At 35.3% G+C, this 26,860-nt stretch overlaps 1 protein-coding gene across 1 annotated transcript in view; it reads left to right on the top strand.

The window, feature by feature from the left end:
* Antxr2 (anthrax toxin receptor 2) overlaps positions 1–26,860 on the top strand; it is a 130,469-nt gene that overhangs the window by 66,080 nt on the left and 37,529 nt on the right. Inside the window, exons 13-16 of the mRNA XM_013020236.1 lie at positions 5,595–5,639; positions 6,659–6,754; positions 11,827–11,994; positions 12,242–12,322. Of these exons, the coding sequence (XP_012875690.1) occupies positions 5,595–5,639; positions 6,659–6,754; positions 11,827–11,994; positions 12,242–12,322 (390 nt within the window). The remainder of the gene's footprint in view (positions 1–5,594; positions 5,640–6,658; positions 6,755–11,826; positions 11,995–12,241; positions 12,323–26,860) is intronic.

Genomic DNA, 26,860 nt, shown 5'->3' with positions numbered 1-26,860 from the left:
CCAAACTTCTCTAGCCTCAGGGGATTAAAAGTTCACATTGCTTCAGGACATGTAGGACATTGCAAAAATGTCTTATGAATCTTAGTTTAGAAGACCATTTAAACTTAACTTTTTAAAGGCCAGTTTGTAAGTTGAGGTTCATGATGATGCAGTCTAGAATCATTTTCTTAGCCAGCAATAGCTGTGCTGCTCTTGCTAAATAAGAATAACATTTTGTATTATTGTTGAGGAGGACTTCTGGTGTGGTGTCTTTTCTTAAGTTACCTTCAGAGCAACCTGATATTTTTTGAATGGCCAATAAAACAGGAGTAGTTTAATTTTAATATGCTTTCCTTGCACCATTAATTAAAATGATTTATGTTTGGTTGCCTCATTGAAATATACTGTGATGTTTGAAAATATCGCTTCCATGGTGATGCTTTCCAACAGAACATCATTTATGAACCAGGGTATCAAATTCTTCCTTGCCTTGGTTTATTTGCTCTGACAGCAGCATCTTTACTTAGTTTTTGGCAGGATACTCTCTCACACCATTCTTCCCAGACCACAGTTGGCATTTCACATTGTAATTTTGCCCAAATTTCTGGTCATTGACTTATTTTCTGCAAAGTATTCATTGACCATTGGTGAGTTTGCCAAAAGGAAAGGAAAAAAATGAGATAGCCTGAAACCCTATTTTGGTCTGGATGTTGAAAACATGATACCCTGTGGAATTCATAAAAGAGAGGCTTCCCAAGTACAAATATAATAAGCTTTGTGTTTACATACTTCAGAAGAAATGGACTATTCTAGTCCTCTGCTCTTATCGGAAGAAAAAAAAGAATGAAAGGAAGACAGACATATATTTTTAAAAAATGATTTGTGAACACCAAGTATGTTTTCTCTCTTGTCTAAAGTCTCTTAGGCATTTAGCTGATATCTCTGATGAATTGGACATTTCTTTGTCACTAGCAAGACTTGCTTCTGAAATACTACTTGATTTACAATCATTGTACAGTATCTGTTTTTTTTTTTATTCCAAAGCAGTTCAATGTTGACAGCTCTTTTCACTTTTTTCTGCATATCAGAACATATGATCACATCAAGCTGGCTGCAGGCTCCAGTGCTGACATTTTCTAGCGCAAAGAATGCCCATATCACTCGAACATTTGAAAAGTGTTAATGAGCAGATCAAAAGGACTGTTGCCTCAAGCAGCTAACTTTTTCCTTTTTAAAAAAAAAAAAAAGAAATCGGCTCTTCTCCAAACTGAAATCTTCATTTAGCAGCTAAGTAGATGAGATGTAATCCTCCCTGATGATGATAATAACAAATGAAAAAAAAAATTGGAGAAGAATCAAACTCTGCATATGGTTCATAAAGTGGTGAAAGTGTTTTCCAGAATTTTCAATACAGAGCTGAAGGATGCAAAGTGGAAAAAAAAAACCCTGGCAAGTAGGCAATATTATGCCTTTTAAAATCTGCAAATTCTCATAAAATATGGTGCATATGAATACATCCTATTCTGAAATGAATGTGTTCTTCCACTATTTAATATAAGAATGGGATTCTCATGACTGTTATTTTTAATGTATTTGGACAACATTAAGCTTTCCTTTTCTCTTGAACTAGTTTTACTGAAATGTAGGAATGTTAGTATAGCACAGATTTTTTGCCATTTTTGGATTTGGAGCCATTTGGCCCCAGATTATTTTCACCCTCTCTCGTTATTTATGCGGTTGGTGTGTTAGAATGGAGAGACAAAGCATGTTGAAGCCTCACAAGGAAACCATTTTATTTTCTCAACCAGAATTTCTAGGTGAGTGATGTTAGGCATCATTGTTAACATTTTTTGTTCCTCCAAAATGATGATTAAGTCTTACATACTTATCACGAGCTTTAAATAACTTTGGATTTTCTGTCATTTAAGAAGTAGCCCATCCATCCAAGTAAGTAACAACGGCTCAAAAAAAATCTGGCAGTCTAAATATTTATTTTAAATAAATGTCATATGGCATAAGTTGAGCTCAGAGTTTGGAGGTCGATAGACCTGAATCCATGGTTTCTCTTTGTATTTGGACAATTATTGAAATTAGAATCTTCATTCTCGCTAGTTGAAATAGAGATAAGCATAGCACGTGCACAGGTTTATGAAAGTAAGAGACAAATTGAGTGTCTGTCACACGACGATGCTGATAAAGGATGGTTGTTATAACTAAAAAGGAGGCACACATGGGTCTTACCTCTTGTTTTGTTGTTGTAGGACAGTTGTGTATCTGACTTTACTAGATTGAGGTTTAAAGTAGGTAGAACTTTAAGGGCTTTGTTTTCATTATTAACAATGTAAAAAATACTTCAAAAAAGGACTTCAAATCACAACAGATCATGCCTTTACTCATACAAAATTTCAGAAAGAGCAAGTTTGTTCATATCTTTTCAAGAACAGACTCCATGGTTTTTTGGAATGGGACTGGTATGTGTGCCCATAATTATCACCATATGCACCAGCCCTCCCATTCCATATATTAACTCGCTGACTACATACTAAAGAAATGGAAAAGTTCACCAAATAACTAAAAGCCATTTCATGAAGAATGACGGATACATTTAGCTTCCAAGGAGATAACCTCAATAGAAATATGGTAATCATTCTAGCATTCTAGAGTGGGATTTTTTCTTTTTCTCTTTTCTTCTTTTGTTAGTTGTGGGGCCTGCGCACTCTCCCTGAGCCTATTTGTGCTCAAAGTTAGCACTGTACCACTTGAGCCACAGCCTCACTTACAGTTTTTTGAGTGTTTAATTGGAGATAAGATCTCACAAGGACCTTTCTGCCCAGGTTGCCTTCAAACCATGATCCTCAAATCTCAGCTCCTGAGTAGCTAGGATTTCAGGCATGAGGCACTGGCACCTGGTTGGAATTCAAAGAAAAAAGAGTGTGTGTGTGTGTGTGTGTGTGTGTGTGTGTGTGTTTGAGAGAGAGACAGAGAGACAGACAGAGAGACAGAGACTGTTTCCACACTGTAGAATCAGGACTAAAAAATGGAAACTGCCTGAGAGAAGCTTTGGCTTTATCTGGGGAAAATACTTGCAAATGATTAATTCTTTGTGAATGGAACAAATTGCTTTGTGAAGCAGAGATTTTCTCTATTCCAGCAGTCCAAACATAGCTAAATTACTATTTTTTTTCAGAATATTGAACTTTGGGATCTGTGTGCCTTTGGAGTGTTTTCAAAATGTTATACTCAACACTTTTATGCTCCTGAGAACCCTGAATTTATGTTGGGAATGGAATAGGAAGAATCCTGTTTTTCTTTTCCTGTCTGTCCCTTTTCAGCTTCTTATCACTTCCTTTTCCCTCTCCTTCATGTCTCCCTCATATTTTCTCTCTGCCTACTTCCTTTTTTAATGTCTGCCTTACTTCCTAGCAAGTTTAATTTGTATTGGATAATTAACTTGATACTGAAAATGCAATGAGAAGCAAGAAAGACAGAAAATTGTTCTCATCGAACTTAGTGTTTTTGGAGCTAGATAAAAATATCACCTCTGAAAAATGCTGGGGAAGGAAAAATAGGCAGTTTTACATTGGTAGTATCAAGAGACTCTTATTTGTTTGTGGAAGGTGCAGAATTAATGGAAGAGAAGGAGAAAAGGGGGAGAAGAGAGGGAGAGAGAAAAGAAGGGGTACAGGAAGATAGATAGGAATGGAGAGGGAGTTTTAAAGAATCTGTTGCAGATAGAAATAATTTGATGAAGTCATTTAGAACTGACAAAGATTATAGAGGGTTACACAGAGTGGCTTTCTTGAAACTGGGAAGCTGAGGAGATTTCATTTTTAAAAACGAATGACTAGTTGGTTTTGACCTTGCTGACAAATCTGGTTTTTCTGGCTTGTTCTGATCAAATAATAATAATAATACTTGTAGTGATAATAATACTCTTAATAATAATAGTAAAGGAAATGTACCCATTGTTTGATAGCCTTAAATTTTGTTTGAGTATAATATTATTTTCAATCTTAGTCTTCTAATGGTACTTATCTCTGAATAAATGTCAAGAAATCATAGATTTTTTTCATCCTTTAGTTCCTAATATATTAGGAACTTGAATGAATGTTTATTGATAGACTAAGACTGAATAAAGTAAGTGCTAAATAGAAATAAATTGCACTTTTGTAGTATTTAATTTTTCTTGTCAGTTGTAGGGCTTGAACTCAGGGCCTGGGTACTGTCCTTGAGCCTCTTTGTGTACAAGGCTAGTGCTGTACCACCTGAGCCACTGAAGCACTTCTGGTTTTTGAGTGGTTAATTAGAGATAAGAGTCTCATGGGAACTTTTCTGCCTGGACTGTCTTCAAACTGCCATCCTTAGAGCTCATCCTCCTGAATAGATAGGATTACAGGCATGAGCCACTGGTGCCTGGCTTTTGTAGTATTAAAAAGAAGATTCAGCCAAATCCAATTATTTTCCAGTTATATTCATATAGCTGTAGTTATTATCTGTATATTTTTTCTGAAGTTTTTCCACACTCATGCTTTACAAATATACTAATATAATGAATCTTTCTGTTCTTATTCATATTCAATGATTGTCAAGTTCTTGTTGGTCTTATTTAACCTGTACTCTCACCTACTTCTTCATCCCAAATAATTTTATGAAAATATCATGTCATCTTATCTGGAAATAACTTATTTTCAAATAATCTTTGAAAAACAGCCATGAAAATAGTGATATTCTAATGAATAACAGTAAATCTTTGGTGAAATAGAAATGACAATTCATCCTCAAAGTCAAGTTGTTTTAAACCTTTAAGTATATAATAACGTATCTGAAATATCTGATGTTCAATGAAGTGAAGCGGTTACATTAAGGTTTTTCTCTTTAGGATATAAGCTTGAATATGTGCCTGAATTTTCAGGAACCATTGACATTAGTAAGATATTTTCTATCATAAAGGCAAAACTCTAATTATCCCAGTACTATTTCAAATTAGACCAAAGACTCCATTTCTTCCACATGAAGAATGCATATAGTGTCATGAATAATGGTTTACAGGAAAGGAAACTTAACTAAAAAGTTGATTTGTTAAAAGTAGCTTAGAACAATTATTTACATCCTCAGTGTTCTGTGGATTAGCCTACCTGAATTAGGAGGGTCACACTAGGAACGGCTTGCAGATGTCCTTCAGGTGAACCATCTGACACCTTTACATGTCTAGAAGTCCAAGATCCATTCTTCTCTCACATGGCTGGCTCATCTGCTTGCATGACTTGAGACAGCTGTGGACTAGCCAGCATCTGTTACCATCCGATTTCTACAAGATAGCCATAGATTTCGTTATGGTTTTATGGTCTCAGGGTAGTTCTGACAAAATGAGGTCCCAAGGGTATCAGGAGAATGGGAAACTTTTCTTTGCTCTTAGCCTCAGGAGCCCTGTGGTGCCAATTCTCCTTCATTCAAATGGTCGAACTTAGCTAGGGGTAAGCCCAGATTCCAAAGGGGGCATTGGGGGCAGGTTTCACCGAAGTTTAAAAAAATCTTGCTAAACTTCTTTACTCTATCTTGTCTCTATGCCATGGAACTTTTTACATTTAAGCACAATTATTTATTTATTTGGACAGGTTATCAAGGATCCTCCTCCACCACCTCCTCCTGCACCGAAAGAGGTAAATGAGTATTTAACAAAGTGATACTAGTCTTTTTCTGTTCGATACATGGATGTCATCTTCAAATTTCATCAGTTCCATTTCTTATTAAAAACTATACCTAAGTATTGATGTTTTAATTGATGATAACCCATTATCATTTTTTATTTTACAGGTGATTTCTTTCATCTGCTAGAGGAATGGGTCTTACCTTCCTTGGTGGGCAAAGACTGGCCATAAGACTTAATAATTCAATAGATATATAACTTACTTTTTATAATAATGTATTAACAGTCTTAATGGCATTTCTTTTCAAACAGAAGATCCCAAATAGTTTAAAGTTCAAAGAAATTATTCTTTCGGTATGAATCTGTTAGTCAGAATCATACTGGCCGCATTAAATAAGAAATGTATTAGTATTTTGCATTTTAAAGCTTCTCTATTGATTATTCTTTCACTACAAACTTCACAGAGTCCAAACTTTCATATATATTGTAATATATATATATATGGCTTTAAATGATTGTTAAAATGCTTTCTGAAAGCCAGGCACCAGTGACTCACACCTATAATCCTAGGTACTCATTAGGCTGAGATCTGAGATTCACTGCTTGAAGCCACCCTGGGCAGGAAAGTGTATGAGACTCTTATCTCCAACTGACTACCCAAAAACTGGAAGTGGCACTGTGGCTTAAAGTAAAAAACCTCAGGACCTGTGCCCAGACCTGGAGTTCAAGCCCCATAACTGACAAGAAAATATAAATGCTTTATCTTTTAAAATATGAGGCAATGAATAGATTTGGAATAAACGAGGTTCACAGTTTAAGAGCAACGTCTGGTGACCTAGGGGTGATGACAGGAGATACTTAAAATCTGAGGAAGGAAAGGACTTCTTATACCTTGTAGAACTTGAAGTTTATATAGGAATGCATAAATGCAATATACACTCGTATATCCTCTTTATAACTTTTGCATTTTCCAGAATAATAACAATATTTTAAGAAATTAATTAAATGTATTAAAAAACTATATCTCCATAGGAAGAAGAAGAAGATCCTCTACCGAATAAAAAATGGCCAACTGTAGATGCCTCCTATTATGGCGGTCGAGGGGTTGGAGGAATTAAAAGAATGGAGGTTGGTATCTCTAAAAGAAAATAGAAGCTGCAAATCTGGAATGTGTATTACTCAGCTTTTAAGTCATGAAAATAATACTTTTCACAATTCACTATTAAAATATAGCCCATTTTTACGCAACACTGGGTCTTTTCTGGATACATTTCTATGGAATCATCTGAAGCATTTAAAAACTGTTCAAGAACTAATTTTGTAAAGTCAAAGGACTGCTTTGATGCAGTCTTTGAATTCTGAAGGACACAAATAAAGCTAGGATTTTTCTCAGTATGCTGGAAAAAATTACTGCATGGATCATCAGCTTTGAAGAAGCCAGCTATTTAAAAGTTGTAACAATGCTTTTCTTTGAAAAGATCTAGTAGTTATGTATTCGAAGAGAAAATATTAAAATATTCAAAAGCAGGGGTAAGTGTTTAGCATAAATAGAGGAAACACATTTAAAACTTAGGACAGATTTAAGTTACTACTTATGAACCATTCTAATTAATAGTTATTGCTATTTATAGAATTCACTGAACTTTTCAACATGCTTAAAGTATAGATTATAATTAAGTTGGAATATTATACCTTACAAATCAAATGAGGTTTCTATCTCTGTGACATATTTTTGCAAGTGATGGATTAATTAATAATAACCAGTCATTGCCAGCAATGGCCTCCTTACATAAATGTAGGTAAGTCAACCACTCCTTCCAAGGAGCAATCTGAGGAATTTTGTCATTGACACTTGGGCTTTATGGTTGAAGACAGATATCTGCAGTTCTTCCTTATTAGTTATCCCATAAAGTTACTTCATTTCAAGATGTTTTGGTGTGTTTTACCAGCATTGCACACGTCCTATTTTCAAATTCTCTTTGTCCTATTTCTTCGAGCAAAAATCAATAATTTTAAAACTTCACAAGCATGGCAATTTTCAGTTTATACATTTCAGTAAAATTCAGATTTCCATGGAGAGATTCCCCTCGTCAGTCATCTGACAGTGTTTCTCATTTTCTTCACTATATTAGGTCTTAAAATATGCATTTTATTGTGCCTTGTTAGGAGCTTTCACATTTTTACTGAATATCTTCAGAATATCTTCTTCAGAGTTATGTTCATTGCCAATAAGATATGAGAAAAGGCAGGTGCTAGAATGTATGTGTTTGCATTGTCACAAATTGTGAATCTCAGCAGTTTGAAAGGACATACTCAGACTATAGCTTATTGTCATTCTTCTCTTTGCCTATGTTGCATCTCTCTTGGTGTGGAAAACCAGACAAGAATGGAGTAGATGTTTCTGTATGTATCAAACATAACAAGTTAGTAAAATTATTACGTGCAAATATTGAAAGATGATCGCAGCACTGCTTTTAGTTTTTTTTTTGTTTTTTTTTTAAGTTTCATTCTAATATATGTGTGTAAAAAGTATGTAAGGGTAAAAAGTTTGAAAGGTATTCTTAAAAATGTAAGTTGTTTCTGAATGGAATAATTTTCAGTGTGTTGTATATATATATATACATATCTGTATATATGTATATATATATATATATATATATATATATCTCCTGGCTTCTCATAATTTGCTTGAAAATGAACATGGATTATATGTGCTCATAGTAAATTTAATCCATGTCCAAATCCACACACTAATATACCATATTAAAATGAGCTAAGGATATATTAGCTTGTGAGTCTTAATTGGATAATGTTCTTGCTGAAAATGCTATGACTGATATTAGCAATATTCCAGTGTTCAAGCACTGAGATCTATTTCTAAAAGGAAAAAATACTTAATGAGCCTCTGAAATGCTCCAGAGTAAGAACTCTATAGCCTTCAGTTACCATAACAAACACATGTGATAAATCAACTTGAGGAAAGGTTTATCTTAACTCACAGTTTCAGAAATTTTAACATACCAGCCTAGATTGTGTTGCTTTTGTGGCCTGTGGTGAGGTGAACATCCTAGCAGGAGTGCATGGTTGAACAAACTGCTTACCTCCTGGCAGCTGGGAAGCAAAAAGCTAGACCAGTGTGTTACAATCCCCTTTGATGGCACTCTCAATAACCTACGACCTCCTGCTAAGTTCCACCCCTTAAAGATTCCAGTATCCATTATCACCAGCTAAAGACCAAGCCTTTAACAAGTGGACCTTTGGGGGAATCCTGGACCAATTCCTAAAGAATTGGTTTATGCTGACAAAACAAAAAGAAAGAGCATATGCATATTCCCAAGTAGTTGAATTCAATTTTCAAAAGTTATTGACTTCTAATATGTGAAATTATATTGCCCACCCATCCTTTTTCAGTTAAAGAGACTTTGAGAAAAGAATACTCAGTCAATTTTCAACGTATCTGGGTCTCTTGAGTGATTTGGGCCATATTGTCTATTCCATTAATGACAGAGAATTGAGAATGAGCAGAAAATGACAAAGCAAAATGACAAAGAAATTTCAAAGGGGAATATAAAATATGTATATAAAATATACATAAAGATGCAACAGAGAATTAAATAGCATTGAGCTTTCTTTTAAGTAAATTCATGTTTACATGAACTTAGAAAGGGAAACGTTCAAAACTTAATTTGTTTTAAAGGATAACTATTCCAAGTGATGGCGTACTTCACTTTACAAGAAATAAATTGGAGAAAGTCAAAGTGTAGAAATTATGAGATCATCTGACTTACAGAACAAATGTTCATAATTGAACTTACTTTTAGGATTATAACTTTTACCTAGAATTTTTCTCCTACTCTTCTTTTAAATTAAATATTCATCTAAGTACTATGGTAATGAGATTTTTCAGGAAGCTGGAACTGAGCTGATGTTAATAACAGCTGTTAGTACAGCTAATCCTTAACGGCTTCAAATGTGTGGTTTTGCCAAATCCTCGTAAAACTGTTTTTGTTTCTTTTCTGGATACTCCAGAAAAGAAGGTATCCAAATATGCTCTAGAAATTATGGAATCTCAATTGTTAATAATGGAAGCCAAGTAGACTTAGAAGAATTTAGCTATCAAGCTTACAGCTGCTATTTTTTTCCATGCTAAAATGCTAGATGTATAAATCCTGCTAAGATTTCCTTTAGCAATTCATCTTGTTATTCTTTTGTCCTTTTAAACAATCTACATACTTAAATTTATATGCATGCATGTACATGATTGCTTTTAAGAGTTACAGGAAATTTCTAGAAAGTAGTATTTGTGGTAATGAATCAATTTCTTCATGAACTAATGCTAATGAATTTATTTAATTAAGCCTCAGCAACCATATTCACAAGTATAGACCCTAGAGAAGTCACATTGGGTCAAACTGGAGTTCAGCTAGCTTCCAAATTTCTTTTTAATCAGTTATCAAATGCCAGTTATACTTGGAAAATAAATGTACTTACCATACTATCTATGGTATCACATAGTGAGAGCCTCGAGACCTGTATATGTTAAAATCTGTTAGTTCTGAATGGATCTAAATTTTCTCTACTTACATTTCTATTCTGAATTACTTCCCTAACTTAGGACATTCATGTTTATTTTACTGTCTATCCTCTTCTGTTTCGATTTTTGCTTTGTCTCCTTAAAAATTACAACTCTTTAACTGGGAGTGATGTGTCCTGAATAAATTTTAGAGTTTGTAACTTAATTTAGCTTTGTCTAAAGATTTTTACAAATGTTAGTTTATCTAGATAAAGACACGGTGATTTGAAAGAGAAGGTCATTTTTTCTGGAAGGAAAGCCAACTGTCAAGCTCTAAAGGTTTAATGGTGTTTAAGACAACTTTAACAACCTCATAAAGAACATTCTAGTACCATTGATCACACTGAAATATACAGATACATTTTCATGACTCAATGGGGTCCACTTGAAATTGAAAGCCTATTCTAAAATTGTAGTTAAAAAAAGATAAAAACATCTAGCCAAGCCTTATTAAAAAAAAAAAACACCCAGGAATAGTTTTCTATGAACAGTAATCACCTGTATCCCTATCTGCCAATTGAAGTCATTAAAATGGTTATAAGGCTTTACTTTTTTCTTTTCTATAAATCATTAATATGTGGTATCTTAGTGGACCCTGGACAGGTCTTTTTTATATATTTCTTAGAGCTTCACCTATCTCTGCCGTCTTTGGATTGACCGGGGTAGGACTGCCTATTTCTTTGCTTCTGGTTGGAGTGTAAGAAAGTGGTTCATGCCTATAATCCTAGCCACTTAGGAGGCTGAGATCTGAGGTTTGTGGTTTGATACCAGCTTTGGAAGGAAAGTGGTTCATGCCTATAATCCTAGCTACTCAGGAGGCTGAGATCTGAGATTTGTGGTTTGATACCAGCTTGGGAAGGAAAGCTCATGAGACTCTTATCTCCAATGCACTGTATATGTCTAACACAAGCAGAAAACATCAAAAGCTATGTACATATGACCATATAAGATGTTGTTAAGCAAAATTAACCCCAAGATAGGGACACAAGTAGTTTTGTCTTTCTTGCTATTGTTTTTAATGTATTTAAAATGTACTATGTGATTTTTTGTTTGTTTCTCTTGTATGTTCTTTCCCCATGGAATAACCCCTGTTGTCACTGTATTTGATTCCGGTGCCCTGCATCGTATATATACATTTTTCTAATTTGGGGAGGGGAAGGGAAATAACAAAATGCTTAAATAAGGATACAGGTTGACCCATTGTAACAACTTTACAAACGAACTTTACAACTTTGGGGTGGGGGGAAGAGTTTGGGGAAGTGGGGAAGGAAGGGATGGTAGGGGAAAAACAAGGGAGGAGGTAACAATGCTCCATAGGAAATGTACTCATTACCTTACTCATGTAACTGTAACCCCTCTGTATAGTATTTTTACAATTAAGAACATTTTTTAAAAGCCAGAAATAGAGTTGTCTCAAGTGGTAGAGCTCTAGCCTTGAGCAAAATAGCTCAGGGACAGCACACTGAAAGAAAAAAAGAAGAAAGGAAAGAAAAGAAATGAAAACTATTAAATCTCAGGAGAAGATAAGTTAGGAGTTAGTCTACCTACCCATCTTCTTACGCAAGGGTCAAAAAGCCAACCTAATAGGAGCTGTTCTTCTAATAGCAGCGTTCTCTTGATTTGAAAGGTTCGCTGGGGTGATAAAGGCTCTACTGAGGAAGGAGCAAGACTAGAAAGAGCCAAAAATGCTGTGGTGACGGTTCCTGAAGAAGAAGAGGAGCCCATCAGGCCCAAACCACCTCGGCCCAAATCTACACACCAACCTCCTCAGACAAAGTGGTACACGCCAATTAAGGTACTTGTCCAGATGTACTTGTGTCATTGAACTTAAACCTCCTAGAGCAACTATAGCTTTTATAGCCCAATTCCTGCCTCCTACACTTCCCAAAATTTCAAAGAGGACTAAAGTAGATCCAATGACTCATTTTATAGTTTTCAGACTAAGAGCTTGCACAAGTTTTTAATGTGCTTAACTTCTTTATTTTGTTAAAGTAGAAGCTGATGTCACTCTCTGGGAATTCACAAACCTCATTTCCTTTTAGGGCCGTCTAGATGCGCTCTGGGCTTTGTTGAGGAGACAATACGACCGGGTGTCCTTGATGCGACCTCAGGAAGGAGATGAGGTTTGTTTATGGGGATGAGGTTGGAAAGAGCAGCGGGATTAGCATTGTCTACTGCAAATCACCATTACATAGAGTATTTACTACATTCTGTCTTATTAGAATAAATTTTCATCATTCAAGTGATGAACAAAAATCATGTACGCACACTTTAATAAGCTCATTCATTGCTTCAGCATTTGACTTTGAAGACATCTTTTGAGCTTTTATGTGGTGGGAACAACAGATGGGCAACTAGGAGCTAAAGTCTTTCTTCTAGCATTTAGTAGCAGTCATAAAACATCATTTTCTAATGACATTGCTTTGACATTTTGCTCTTGTTAGTATTCATATGTTAATTATTACAAGATGATTGAGGCTGAAAAAAAATCTTAATTCAGTTTAGGTTTTGCTTCCAAATGTATTTTGGTGACAGACTTAAGATAAATCTTTGAAAGACTTCAGATTCCAAGTTATAGATAAAAGATGATAGGGTTTTATTGTGTGAGATTCACTAAGAAATTATTCTTTTTCAGTTTTACATTTATGCGATTTGTTTTTTATTTGTCCTTAGATGTGGGACACAAAATTTGGTGTCATACTATCAATAGTTCTTTCAATTAATTGCTTTGTTTTTTAATTAAATATCTATTATTTGATGTGTGCCTGATGCACTTTTACACTTTCACCATCATATCTATTCTTTATAGGTTTACTGCTCCCCACATTTTGTCACCTGAATTTTTTTCTCATATCTCAAGTCACTGTTAAAACTCAGTATGGCACCTCAGGGAAATCTTTCAATCGGTGACATTCCACAATTAATTGAAAGCACTGGGTTAAAGCTGAAAACCCATCCAACAATGCAACCTCAGTTTTCCCTATCATCACAAGGATATTTTATATATGTTATAAGATTTCTCACTGAACTGAAAGTATAAAGTAGATTTATTTAATCTAGCTACCCACAAAATTATTTGTTTAGGTATGTATAGCATGAGTGCCCTTTTGCTGCAAATTGTTGTTAGTGTTGTATATATATAATTTTTTGACCAAGGTCATGAGTATACAATTTTTCACTTTAGACAACTTGAGAAATCTTTGCTCTTCTTTATCTCCCCTCTTGTTTTTCTGCATTTCACAACCATTATTAAGAATGTTAGCACTTGAATTAATTCAACCTAGGCAATAAGCTTTGTTTATTTATGGTAAGTAGTACCAGTACAGTTACCCCATTCCCATGCAAATGTAGAACCACAACTTGGACTTTCCCAAAGAATATATGCTAGAATTGCATGACAAGAATCTTTTGAATGATTCTGTGAATTCGCTTTCTGTGCAATATTTACGTTTAATTATACTTCTTTGTGAAATATTTGTATTGGTCTAGGAGATGTGTGTGTTAAAGCAATTCCTACTTTGTAACAATTAAGAAGGCTTGGAAACTTTGTTATTGTTAGAAATGGATGTGGTGAGTTTTACACTGCTAAGACACAAATGAGAATACTTTTTTCATGTCTGAGTTGTATAGGAACAGTTACATCCTTATATAGAAAGAAAAAAAGCCAAAAAACAAAACAAAACAAACAAAAAAGTTATTTTTCTCCAGAGACAATAAAACCACAATTATTTTTCCAGCTGTGACTAATAGTTCCAAATAACACAACCCTCTACCTGCTCTACAGCAGGCTTTCTACTTTAGAAAAAAGAAAAAATCTTGTCATTGGGTTATAAATTGTTTACTGCACATCCTGCCTCCTGAGAGTCTGGTTTCATAAACAAATCAGCACACACAGATCTAAACCTGGAGTCACACACATTTACCAGGCAAGCCTTGCCACCAGCCACCATGCATTTCAAACCACATGCTCCCCTTTAATGGCTCAAGGGGCCGCGCGGGGCTCCTTTATGCCAGAACTCACTGCTGAATTCAAATCCTTGATCAAGGAATTGGAGTTCAGGCAGGAAGTATCAAAGCCCGGTCCCGGCCATGGTTGGCTCCCACCGAGGTGCTGGGGTCTGCAGGCTGGCTCTGCGTCGGGGCTCGGGGCTTTGATGGTGGCGGGAGCTCCTCCGGGTCATGAATGTTTCAGCGCCTTGCGCCAGGTGAGGCCGCGCGCCCAGGTGCGCGCTCGCAGGTTGTCGCCAACATCTGTTTGCGGCGGCGGCTGCGGGCCTCCCCGGTGCGCGCCGCGACTGAGTGCGCTGCGGGCAGAGGTGGTTGAGAGCTCCAGGAGCTTTGGGTCTCCCACACGCTGCCTGCAGGCCTGAAACACCAAAGGTAGGATCGGGGGTGGACACAGCTGCGCTCCCAAACATGCCTTAGGCACAAATAAGAGATCTGATGCAATTTGACTCCGTTGCGGTGGGGAGAGGAGGACAGAAAGCCACTTCAGAGACACCTTCACGCTGCAACATCTGCCGCCCAGTTTCCAGGGAGTGACAGGGGACAGCAGGTACAGATCCAAGTCTCCACGTAAACAGCCTCCATTAAGCAGTGGACTCTTTTGAAGGGCCTCCATCAAACATGCCCCAGACCACAGCAGGAGTTTGTTTGGTTTTCAAAGCTGTGTGTGTGTGTGTGTGAGCTTTTTTTTTTCAAACAAGGTAATTTATAAATGATGCATTACCATGCATTTTCCTTTTTAAAAAAAAATTGAAAAGCGAGTTAGAGCAGCAGAAAAGCAAAGAAAGAAGAAAGCGCCGCCCTGGTTTTGGAGTTGTTCCACAAGCCAATTAAATCTCGAAGGGCCTTCTTGGCTGTAATTGAGGTTATGTTAACCTTCAGACAGCAGTTCCTCATTCCACAATGAACAGTTTGTCGATAGAAATATCCTAGTAAACAGCAGTAAAGTGCAGCCACTGGAGTTGTTGTTTTTTTGCCACTGTTTATTTGCTTTTAAATTTATAGAATCTCTTATTCCAATGGATATATCATTAGAGATGTATTTTCAGGTGGATATATATATATATATATGAATATATATATATACACATATGCTAATCTGGAAATTACATTCACTTCAACCTGTTAGTTATTTATAAAGGCTTCTTTACTTGTAGTTAGATGCCAAATTAAAATTATAAACCTAAAATAAAACAAGTACTTTTCTTTGGGGGAAGTTTCTTCGCTTCTCCGCTCTTTCCTCACCGCATTCAACTCATGAATTTATTTTATTTTCCCTGAAAAGCTTGCAAAAAACTCAGTAATTGGGCATGATACACATAGGACAATAGAATCAATTAAAATAGCAGTCTGGTAAGCAAAAGCTCCAGGACAAGGTAAGAACATAAAGATTCTATGATAAGGTGAATTACTATCATTCATAAATGTTAGGCTACTTGTCCCATGCAGTAGATGCATGACTGTTGTGAGAGAGCATGGTGACATGAAGAAGGACTGCAGGCTGAAAGGTAGGCTTTGGACCAGAAAATAGCCAGGGAGCACTGTGGCCTTGGGATAGATACTAATGTGTGGCCCAGTTTCTGTCAGTCAGTGGTGAACTAAGCAGCATTAAGTGCACAGTGAGTTTTCAATTAAGCTATCCATATTACACGGAGAGAGCTTTTGTTAGCTATGCAGATGCGTTCTGCATTCTTTGAAATGAATGATGACATCTGCTTTTTCAAAAATTCCATTGTAACAGAGCACAATATCTAAAACCTTCCAAGATTTAAATTTATTGAAGTCTATATGGCAAAACAAAACGGATCTGTGAGCATAGGTAGCACAAATTCATTTAGAAGACACTGGAGAAGCCTGACCACTCCCAAAGCAAATAATTTAGGCATTACTTCTAGTTTCCATCATGGACTCCTACATTTGCATTCCTATCTTTGTCAGCTCTACTTCTGAATTCTCATGCTCAAAACAAACAAACTGGCTTTTTTTTTTCTTTTGGTGAGGTCCTGGGGCTTGAACTTGGGCTCTGGACACTGCCCCTGATTGCTTTCTTTTTCCTTTCTGCCTTCCTGCCTTCTTTCCTGCCTGCCTTTTTTCCTGCCTACCTGCCTTCCTGTCTTTCTGCCTGATTGTTTCTTTCTCTCTGTCTTTTCTTTCTTTCTCAAGGCTAGTGCTCTACTACTTGAGCCTTAGCTCCATTACAAGCTTTTTGGTGGTTAATTGGGTCTCAAGGACTTTCCTGCTTGGGCTGCCTTTGAACAGAGATCTTCAGATCAAAGTATCTTGAGTAGCTAGGATTACAGCGGGGAGGCACTCTAAAAGCCACTGTATAATGACAATTCCCTCAATGATTCCAAACTTTCCAAGGATTACTCCCAACTCCTTTGTGCTTAGGTCACCCAGTGCTCAGCACTCTTAAACCACTTCATCCTCAAATTGAAAAAAAACAAAACCAAACAAACAAAAAACAAAACAAAACAAAAAAACCCCAGCCTGATAGCAGAGGTTTTCAGCACCTGACCTTATGTTCTGAACCACCATATTTGTAGGCTGTAAATCACTTGTAAAGGTTTTTTAGAGCAGTTTGGAGCCTGGAGTTAAGTGATCTATTATCTGAATGCTTTTAATACCTGGAATTACCCTGTTAGTGACTGCATTCTTCCTCTAAATATTTTTTCAAGTTTCTTGTTCTAGAGGCCCAGCTCAAGTAGTAGAGCACTTGGCTAACAACTGAAAATTCTGAGTTCAAATTTCAGTCTGGGAAAACATTCTTTTAATTTTTATATTACATTATTTGATAGTCTGAGTTACTTAATAGCATCTCTTAAGTCATTAAAAATTGGAGGTCTGTGGATGTATATCAGTAGTAGCCCACTTGGTTATTATACCTAAGGCCCTCAGCTCCATCTCCAGAATTGCAACAAATACATTAAAAATGTTAATTGCTTTAAAAGAATTACATTCTGAATTTTAGTCTTTAGATTCAGTCTAAATATTTTGGGTCATATAGCTAAACTTTGCAAAAATATTAGGGACTCTAAGGTCTGGGTAGTCTGGGTAGGTCTTCTTGTACAGAGAGTGGCATAATGTTTTTTGCTTTTTTTCTTTTCTTTCTTTCTTTTCTTTTCTTTTTTTCTTTTTTGTCAGTTATGGGGCTTGAACTTAGGGCCTGGGTGCTGTCCCCGAGTTCTTTTGCTCAAGTCTAATGCTCCACCACTTTGAGCCATAGCTTCATTTCTGGTTTTCTGGTGAGTTAATTGAAATTCAGAGTCTCACAGATTTTCCTGCCCCGCCTGGTGCTCAACCATGATCCTCAGATCTCAGCCTCCTGAATAGCTAGGATTACAGGCATGAGCCACTTGCTCACAGCTAACATACATTTTTATACTGTCTTTTTAATACTAAAATGAGAGAGCAGAGGAAGTATACAAATGTTAAGTTTAATATTTATTTTTGATTTTCATGAAATCTGAAATGTATTATCCTCCTTTATGCCAATTATGATATGAGAATACTGGTTAGATGTTACCAGACTCTTATTTTATACATTGCTGCTAGTAGCTTTCCCTTTTGTTAGCTGTTGACTCTAAATTTTAAGGCATCTTTAAAATATCATTTTATCCTGCTTATTTGAAATAATTTGGTTTGTACATATTTGAATAATCCATGTAATAAACATGTTATTTCTACAATCCACTGACTAGGATAGTGTATACATAAATATGTGTATATATCATGCTTAGTGAAAACATATTCACACCATGGGATGTATCTTCTCATTGAGTATGTCATCAACTAATGTCTATTTCAGTAGAAAATAACAAATTCATGAAAGAGATTGCTTAAGAATGCTTTCTTAGCTTAAATAAAACTTTTAAAATTATGCACATAAGCTGGCAAAAGTATTAACTCAGTCTGGTTCCCTGAATGAAATGCAGAATATGCAAAATGCAGACACTAAAACTACCAAAAAAGATTATTTTTTAAAATCATATAAATAGAATGTGGATATATAACTGATTTTCCCATAAAGTTATTATTGCTACTTAGTAACATCATGACACATTTTATGTATTAACTTCTAAGTTAGATAAAAAACATCTTGGTTAAAATAGTCCAGAAATCTTTTGATAATCATGATACAAAAATATTATCTTAGAGTAAATATCACTTAATTTTATAAATAAAATATTTTTGTCATCTTCAAGCATACTGAAAGAATATTTTTTTAAATACAAGTTAACTTAAGTTGTTCAGGATTTTTTTCCTGAAGCTCAATGCATGTAGACATTACCAAATTTATAGCCAGCAATATTGGTTCATATGTAGATGGGTGGAATATATATTTCATATATATGAGTGCTGTCCCTGAGCTTTTTAATTAAAGGCTAGGACTCTTACCACTTGACCCACTTCTGGCTTTTTTTTTTTTTTTGCTGTTTAACTGGAAATAAGAGTCTCATGGACTTTTCTGCCTGGGCTGGCTTTGAATTGTGACCCTCAGAACTCAGCCACTTGAGTAGTTGGATTACAGTCATGAGCCACCAGCACCTGCTCTGCTATTTTGTTTTGAATAATAAATGGAGATTTCTAACCATTTTTCTAAAATTCCTCAATTGAAATAAATATTCTACTAGAGCCATTTGCTGGCACTAATGATTTGTTAGCAGTCTATTATGAATCCAATATATTTTATTCATATAGCTTTAATATCTACTCTAGTAAAGATTTGACACAGACACATACATACATGGTTTTTATTTAGTTTGGTGGCAGCTTGTAAGTCTGCAAAACATACTTCAGTAAAAATTCAAATAGCATATTTTATTTAATATTTTATTTATTTAGCAGATTTTAAAGTTCCATCGTAAAGAGAAATTTCTCTCCCTTAGTCTTTCTTGTTTCTCTTCCTTCTTTGCTCTCCTAACATAGATGGATTCCTAAGGCCTAACCCCTGATATGGTTCTCACATCCCACTTTCCCCTAGAGAACACCAGAGGCTCTCACTACACTATTATCATCATTAAACACTTCACTCTTCAGCAGTTCTGTCCTCCCTCCTGACTCCTACTTGCATATCTCTGAGAGCATGCATGATTTTCCACTTGGATGCCCTGTTGTCACCATATTATCTGTATTTAACTGGACTTAACCGTGGTCCTTGTGGGATGGCTTTACGGCCTTCGTTTTATATAATGCCCTTTTCAGTCATTTGTTCTAGCATGTATTTACCTGATGTATTTAAGCTGAGGCCCAGTAGATGTACGCACTTCATTGTGGTTCCCACAATCTGATGAGCAGAGGCAAGATTCCAAAGTTCTGATTCTGGGTGTAGTGTCTTATTTCAGCAATATTGATTCAAGGAGCAAAGTTGCGGAAACACTTTCTTTTTATGGTAATGGAATTTGAACTCAAGGTTTCATGCTAGCTACGCAGTTATTCTAGCTACCATTGAGCAATGTCATCAGCCCTAAAATTGCATATATAAATAATACCCTATTTAGTTTTAGTATAATTAAGAAAAAAATGAGTGACTGATAATTAAATGAATTAGATCTTAGTGATTTGACTTTGAAGAATTTAAATGTTTCTGTTGTGATTATTTTTATCTTCATGATGCTTGAAACTAAGGAGCTAAGAAAATTAAGACAATATGCTTATAAAGTTTAGTAACTGAATTATTTTCTATTAAGATATGGCAAAAAATGTTCATACATAAGAATGATTTTTATATGGGCTAGAATTTGTCACTTTTTAAAGGTATATCATAACTATTAAGCATTTTTTTAAATTTCTAATCATGACTACTTGAATTCTGAATAAAGGCTTGTTATTTGTATTTTTATTTTACTTATTAGGATATGCTTATTTTTGCTCAAAATTGAATGTTTCTTATTTATTTATTTATTTATGTTGGGTCCAGTCGTGGGGCCTGAACTCTGGGTCTGGGCGCTGTCCCTCAGCTCTTCAGCTAAAGGCTAGCGCTCTACCATTTGAGCCACAGCGCCACTTCCGGCTTTTTTTTTCTGCTTATGTGGTGCTGAGGAATCGAACCCAGGGCCTCATGCATGCAAGGCAAGAGCTCTACCACTGAGCCACCTTCCCAGCCCCCTCTAATTTATTTTTAAATAGATCTTTATTGCATACACGAGCCAAGAAAAGATTTCAGTGGCCAGGCATAGGTGGTTCAAGGTGGCTACAGTGGTAGAGCAGCAGCTGTGAGCAAGAATAATCTTCAAACAAGCCATATAATTTAATGGTACTCGGTCTCTTACCTACTCATTTATTTTATGTTAACTCCAAGGATCCCATTCATACAACTTACAGAAATGCTCTTTCCTCTAAACAGTGAGAAGAAGGTTGGCAATTTAATTCAGATCCTATTTTTCAGAAGAGGTGTGGTAGCTTTAAATGTCCTCTGAAACCAGATTTATGAACTAGCCCTATACTCTTAACTAGATTAGTTCTTTTTCCATTAATGGCCTAAAGTAGGGCGTCTGTCTGAGCTGTTGAGTGTAAATTTGCTAATGTTAATCTCAGCTACAAAAAGCAACAAATACCAGGATTACTTTCAGGACCTCTGTTTTCAAAGCCTGAAATGAATATGAAATAGTAGACAGGTTGAAGTTTGAGGAAATGAGAGGACTGTTTCTACATTGGGGAAAAGGGAATGACTGCTGTCATTAATCTTAATTAATTGTCAAGAGTTTTCAGTCTGAGTTATTAATAGTGAAGTTAAGCCTGTAGTACACTGTTTGTACTTCTTCAGCACGACGTGACCTTTTATGAGATAAGAATTTTAGGAGGGAGAGGAGTATAGAAGTGTATGTGTAGGTGTGTGTGTGTGTGTGTGTGTGTGTGTGTATGTTCATCTTACACAAATATTTTCATATATATCTTTCAAACATTCCCCTGGGTTAATATTCAAGTCTTCACCTTTTGACAGTTACTGTCAGGCAGTTAAAAGTGATAGACAAGTAATAATAAATCCAAATGAAATCCCTAGGTACAGCAGTTGCAGTAAATCTGAATAATATTGCTTTCATGTTTACCAGCATACAAACTATTTCACTGAAGGGGAAATGTCAGATTTTAGGCTGTAATAGAAGGAAAATCAAGTGGTAGAATAAGGGAAAGAGAATAAAAAATTTGAAAAAAAAAGAGATGAAAAGTAGGAAGAGTATTATTTCTCTGAAAAAATTTGCAGGCTATAGGAAGTGTTTATTTAAATAATAAACTATAAATTTTGTATTTAAGGTTGCATATTCCACTATTGAAGTCTTAATCACTCAGAAATAAACAGGTTAAGCTATCTTAAAAAATCATTTTCCTCTTCTTATGTGGCTGATGTGATCATATTTGTCATTAATCTCTCTTTACTGTTAAGTGTGTAGTACAATGATGCGACACTTTTCAATATGAAATTACTATGAATTCTGTGATCATAAGTAATTTGGCTGCCAAAATTATTTTTAAAAATAAGGCTAACATTTTCAAAAACATATTTTCAGTTTTATACTTCATACTACTCTTAGAACTCTAATAAAAAAACAACATACAGAATTATTTTAATTTTCACACAATACTTCTGAAATGAGCTAACTTTCAGTTTCAAGGTAGTGTTGTTGATAGTTTGAATATTATTGTCTGCAAATTTATAATCACATATTTGACTTCGCGATATACTTCTTTTTTGTAGCAGTGTCTTCCTTTTATAATTTGCTTTAATATTAATAATAAAACATAAAAGTGAAATCATATGTTTATTTCACCCACCTGTTTATTTTTCATATATTAACTAATTATTGAGATACAGAAGACTGCAGCTGTCAAGAGTTTAGATTTATTTTACAGGCTACAGAAAGCCAGTAAAAGCTTTGAGCTGGGCTATAGTGATAACATCCAAAGAAAATTAGAATTATTCTCTTGGAAGCTTCTCAAGCAGATTTGTAACAGTAATGTTTCTCTTTGTAGCTGAGCTATACATCAGTATATATATATGTATATATATATTTTATATTACCTCTTATTAGGGTTCATTATAATTCATAAGTGAATTATAAAAATTGTGACACAGTAGATCTGATGACTGAAGTGTTCAAGTGGATTCATGGGAAAATGAACACTTTGTCCCGCTAAAACATTTCACCTTTTTTTGGAACACCAGCTTAGGATCATTTTAGAATAGTGAAGAATTAGTGTCTTCCAACAGGGCACCAGTGACTCACCAGTGTCTCATGCCTATTCAGGAGGCTGAGACCTGAGGATCATGATTGTAAGCCAGCCTAAGCAGGAAAATCCTTAAACTTCATAAGCTGGAAGTGGAGGTGTGGCTCAAATGATAGAGCATTCACCTTGAGCAAAAAAGCTCAGAGATAGTGCCCAGGCCTTGAGTTCAAGCCTAAGGACTGGTATATACAACAAAAAAAAAAGAATTGGTGGCTTTGGATGTTTCCTGATTTTATTAAGGTTTGCTTCCTTGCTTCTCAGTTATAGTTAAAGAGAGCTATGTTCTAATATGTTTACAGTGCACATATGTGCATATGTGTGTATGCAGTGTGTATATGAAGGGCTGTTTATATATTGAAAGAGAGGTGGTACCGGGTTCCATTTGTTGAGGGAACTCATAATTTATGAAAGGGTGGGACTTTATAGAAGAATGATTTAGAACTCAGATTGATTCATCACTTGTTAATTAACGGTTGTCTTAAGTATGCCCAGTTATGATATTCCATTTTTGTCTCTATGGGGTAAGATTTAGGTATCATTTTCATTTTTAGAAAACTCTGAGAGGTTTGTGGCATTCTTCAAGTTTCCGCCCCGCCCTGCTGGTTGTGGGGCTTGAACTCTGGGCTTAGGCGCTGTCCCTATGCTCTTTAGGTCAAGGCAAGCACTCTAATGCTTGAGCCACAATGCCACTTCTAGTTTTCTGGTGGTTTATTGGAGATAAGAGTCTCACGGACTTTCCTGCCCGGGCTGGCTTTGAACAGCGATCCTCAGATCTCAGCCTCTTGAGTAGCTAGGATTACAGGTGTGACCCACCAGTGCCTGGGTTTCTTCAAGGTTTTATTGCTGATAAGTTGTAGAATCTGGATTCAAAGGCAGAATTTTTATTTCTATTGGTTGAGTGATACATTATTTTAGGCTGTCATTTTACTGTATTGCACTTTCTTGTGAATAAATGAGTGAAGTAGAGTGACTGTACAGGCAAGCAAATGCTTTGAGTATTTCAATTTTGTATTTACATTTTTATAAATTGTTTTGGCCAGTATTCACAATGTGTGTATATTATTCTACAGTAGTATTTAATTTAGCTTTGCACACAACTGTAAGTAAAACCTGCTATTCCTAAGTGGCAGTAATTTCCACAGAAAGCTCATAGGTAGTACCTAGGGACCTTTGCATCCAGCTGTTGTCATTCAGTCCCTTCCTACACTGCAACTTCCCTACCCTTTTGTTGTGTGCCCCTGGAGAAAAAGAATAGGGGAAAGCACAAAAGAGATGAATATGTTACTTGTTCTAGGAATTGCAAGTTGTTTTCTTAGTGGGGGCAAGAGATAAGGAGTTGGATAGGAAGACTGTAGAAAGGATAGCAAAGTTCAAGCAATTTCTAGATTCCTTAAACACCTTTTGGAAAGAAATTGCATTGAGAGACTGCAGACTTGAGAACTCTATTATAGGGTCGTCAATTGGATTCAAACTGGCTCAGATTTCCCAATATCACCGGTCCTCGGTTTTCTTATTTGTTTATAGAGCCATAAATAATCACAAAAATGTCTCAGAATTTTATCAGTCTTGTCTTTTTTAAAAAAAGTCAAATTCCAACCAAGAGAGTTTGTAAAGATGGAGCCTTTCCTGTTGCAAGGAACTTACCCATGTTTCTCAAAGACCAAGCTTTAACTTTGATGAACAAAGAATTTATCATGGTAAAAATTAGTTTGCTATTTTCAAGTATGCTTGTATTAATGTATACTCCTTTTCAGTAATTATACATTTCACAAGTCAATCTGTGAGTAATGAATATACAAAGATTTCACAAGTTATTCTAAAACTAAAAGTGACATAGATTCATCACGGTATCTTAAAATATATTTAATGACTATAATAATGCCATGGTAGATCTACGGTGGATATTTACTACTGTTATGCTTCACTATAAATTGAAAATACCTATACATGGAAGAAAGTAAAGAGGACACAGGTTAAAGAGATGAGTGTAGCTAAATTTTAATACCAAAGTTCCTCTTTTTTCTAAAACTTCTGTTTCTTGGCATAAAAGGAGATTTTAATGTGTGCTAATACATTATCTCCATTGTCATTCTGATATGTCATTCTGATATGGATGCCTTTTGTCACAACTGCAAAATCATTTGAACACAACTCTTATAAGCGAAGGTGTATGAATATGTTCCTGTCATTAAATATATATAGGTAGACACATGGAATTGTTCTCCCATTGGGTCACATTGAAATTGATTTTAGATAATAATGGTGGACAAATGTTAAATGAAAATCAATCATTTTGATTTAAATCAGCTAAATACACTACTTTTATTAAGTGGCCTTTTTCCCTTAAGCTAACCAAATGATAAAAAATACTTGTCTAACCTCTGACCTCTAGCCTCTGAATGCTTTTAACAATCCTAGAAGGATAGTTGGATTCTAGTTTTATTCTTAGATCAGACTCATATGACTTGATAACTGGATATTAAAATACATTTTAGATATTATTTATTGATAGAAAAATCTTGACTTGACATAATTTTACAAATTCTTAGGCCCTAAATATTTTTTTAAATTTTGGCTCTAAATATTTTAAACATAGATTATAAATACTTTATTAAGAATAGGAATAGAAATAGCAGGCAGTATACTATTAGAAGAATGTATATGGATCTACCAAAACAAAGAAACCTTTAGTTTTATTTTTAAAACAGGAAACTTAAATTCAGGAATGACTATGATGTAATGTGTCTTAGGCAGAGATCAAAAGTCAAAACATGAGCAAACATTTAACTGACAAGTTGCTTGACAATACAGTTCTAGGGAAATCATCATCTTTTTATCATGATTGAGGATATCATCAATAATGACATGATATGTGCATCACTTGTAACAGAGTAGCTATATGTGCTGTACACTCTTTTAGAGACCTTATACCTGTTACTTTAATTCTTAAAACAACTTGGCCCAAAGTATTTTTATCCCCATTTAAAGACAAAGAACCCAAGGCTTGGGAAGCTCAGGTTAATTGAAAGATATGCAGAAAGGTAGGCAGTCAGTGGTATTAACCTGTTGGAACTTTCCTTAGGGTATTGTAAAGTGTAGTCAACATTTAAATTCTGTTTTATGTCTCAAAATATACTGATCAATCATACAGAAAATGCACAGCAGTTTAGAATTCAGTAGTTTGGGTTGTAATGTATTGGCACATACATTGAAATGAAAAAAAATTGAGAATGAAGCAAAATTGAAAAGGCTAACATGTAAATGGAAAATAGTGAAGTGATTCGGGAATCTCATGGCAACTGTGAATCATAAAGAGTATTTAATGAATGATATTCAGTTCAGAAAAAATATTTACTTTTTGGTACTATTTAGATATTATTCAGGGCCAAGGTATAAGAAAGACAACAAGGCTTATGTACTTTCCTTTAAAATAGAAATATAATACAATTAAATGACACAAATAGGTTAACAGGTTGTTCTTTGTCAATTAGTATATTATTCTTATTGTTAAACTGTTTAAATAGATTGTTGTTCTTAACCAAACCAAAAGGAAGAGTCTGATCTCATTGCTAAGATTTTTTTTTCACATATTCCAATTACATTTTCAACATATCAAATCTCTCAGATTCACTATAGAAAAGCTATAACTTTTGGTTTGGAATATTATTGACACAATTGTACAATTTATCGTCTATAATTCCCCCTTCAAAATCTACTTTTGAGTATATTTCACCATCATGTCAGTTAAATTTATGTTGTTACTGTTTATTTCCCAGATCATTCTCTCTGAGGGTGAGCCCTCATTTTGATCTATGGAGCAACTGATTCTACATGCCAAATTTATCCCTTTGATCTATCTGAAAATAGTGTGCTTGACACCATTCTACAAAAATACAACCCTGAAATGGATTTTAATGTATCACTTCAGGTGTGTTAATAAAAATTGAGGCAAACAGACTGCCAGTCATTCCTTTTAAGACAAATCCTTAGTATGTAAGTGGGAACTGAAGGCTAAGCATCTAAGGATGGCTCTTCTTCAGTCTGGGTGCTATCACCCTATGTCCTGTAGTGTAAAACCCGGCCTTGCATTCCTCACATCACACACAAGAGTCCGGAGTTTCCAAGATTTTTATAGGACCAGTTAGTGAATTAATTAACTAATTAATTAATTTATTGTTGGTCCTTAGTCTTGAACTCTGGGCCTGGGCACTGTCCCTGAGCTTTTTTGCTTAAGGCTAGCACTCTTACCACTTGAGCCATAGCTCCACTTCTGTCTTTTTCTGTGATTTAATTGGAGACAAGAGTCTCATGGACTTTCCTGCCAGGGCTGGTTTTGAACCATGATCCTCAGATCTCAGCCTCCTGAGTATCTAGGATTACACGCATGGGCTACCAGTACCTGGTACTTTCACTTTATTAAAGGAATTGGG

The sequence above is a fragment of the Dipodomys ordii genome, unplaced genomic scaffold (genome assembly GCF_000151885.1).
Source record: "Dipodomys ordii isolate 6190 unplaced genomic scaffold, Dord_2.0 Scaffold49, whole genome shotgun sequence".
Taxonomy (NCBI): Eukaryota; Metazoa; Chordata; class Mammalia; order Rodentia; family Heteromyidae; genus Dipodomys; species Dipodomys ordii.
This window is presented reverse-complemented; position numbering and strand designations above follow the sequence as displayed.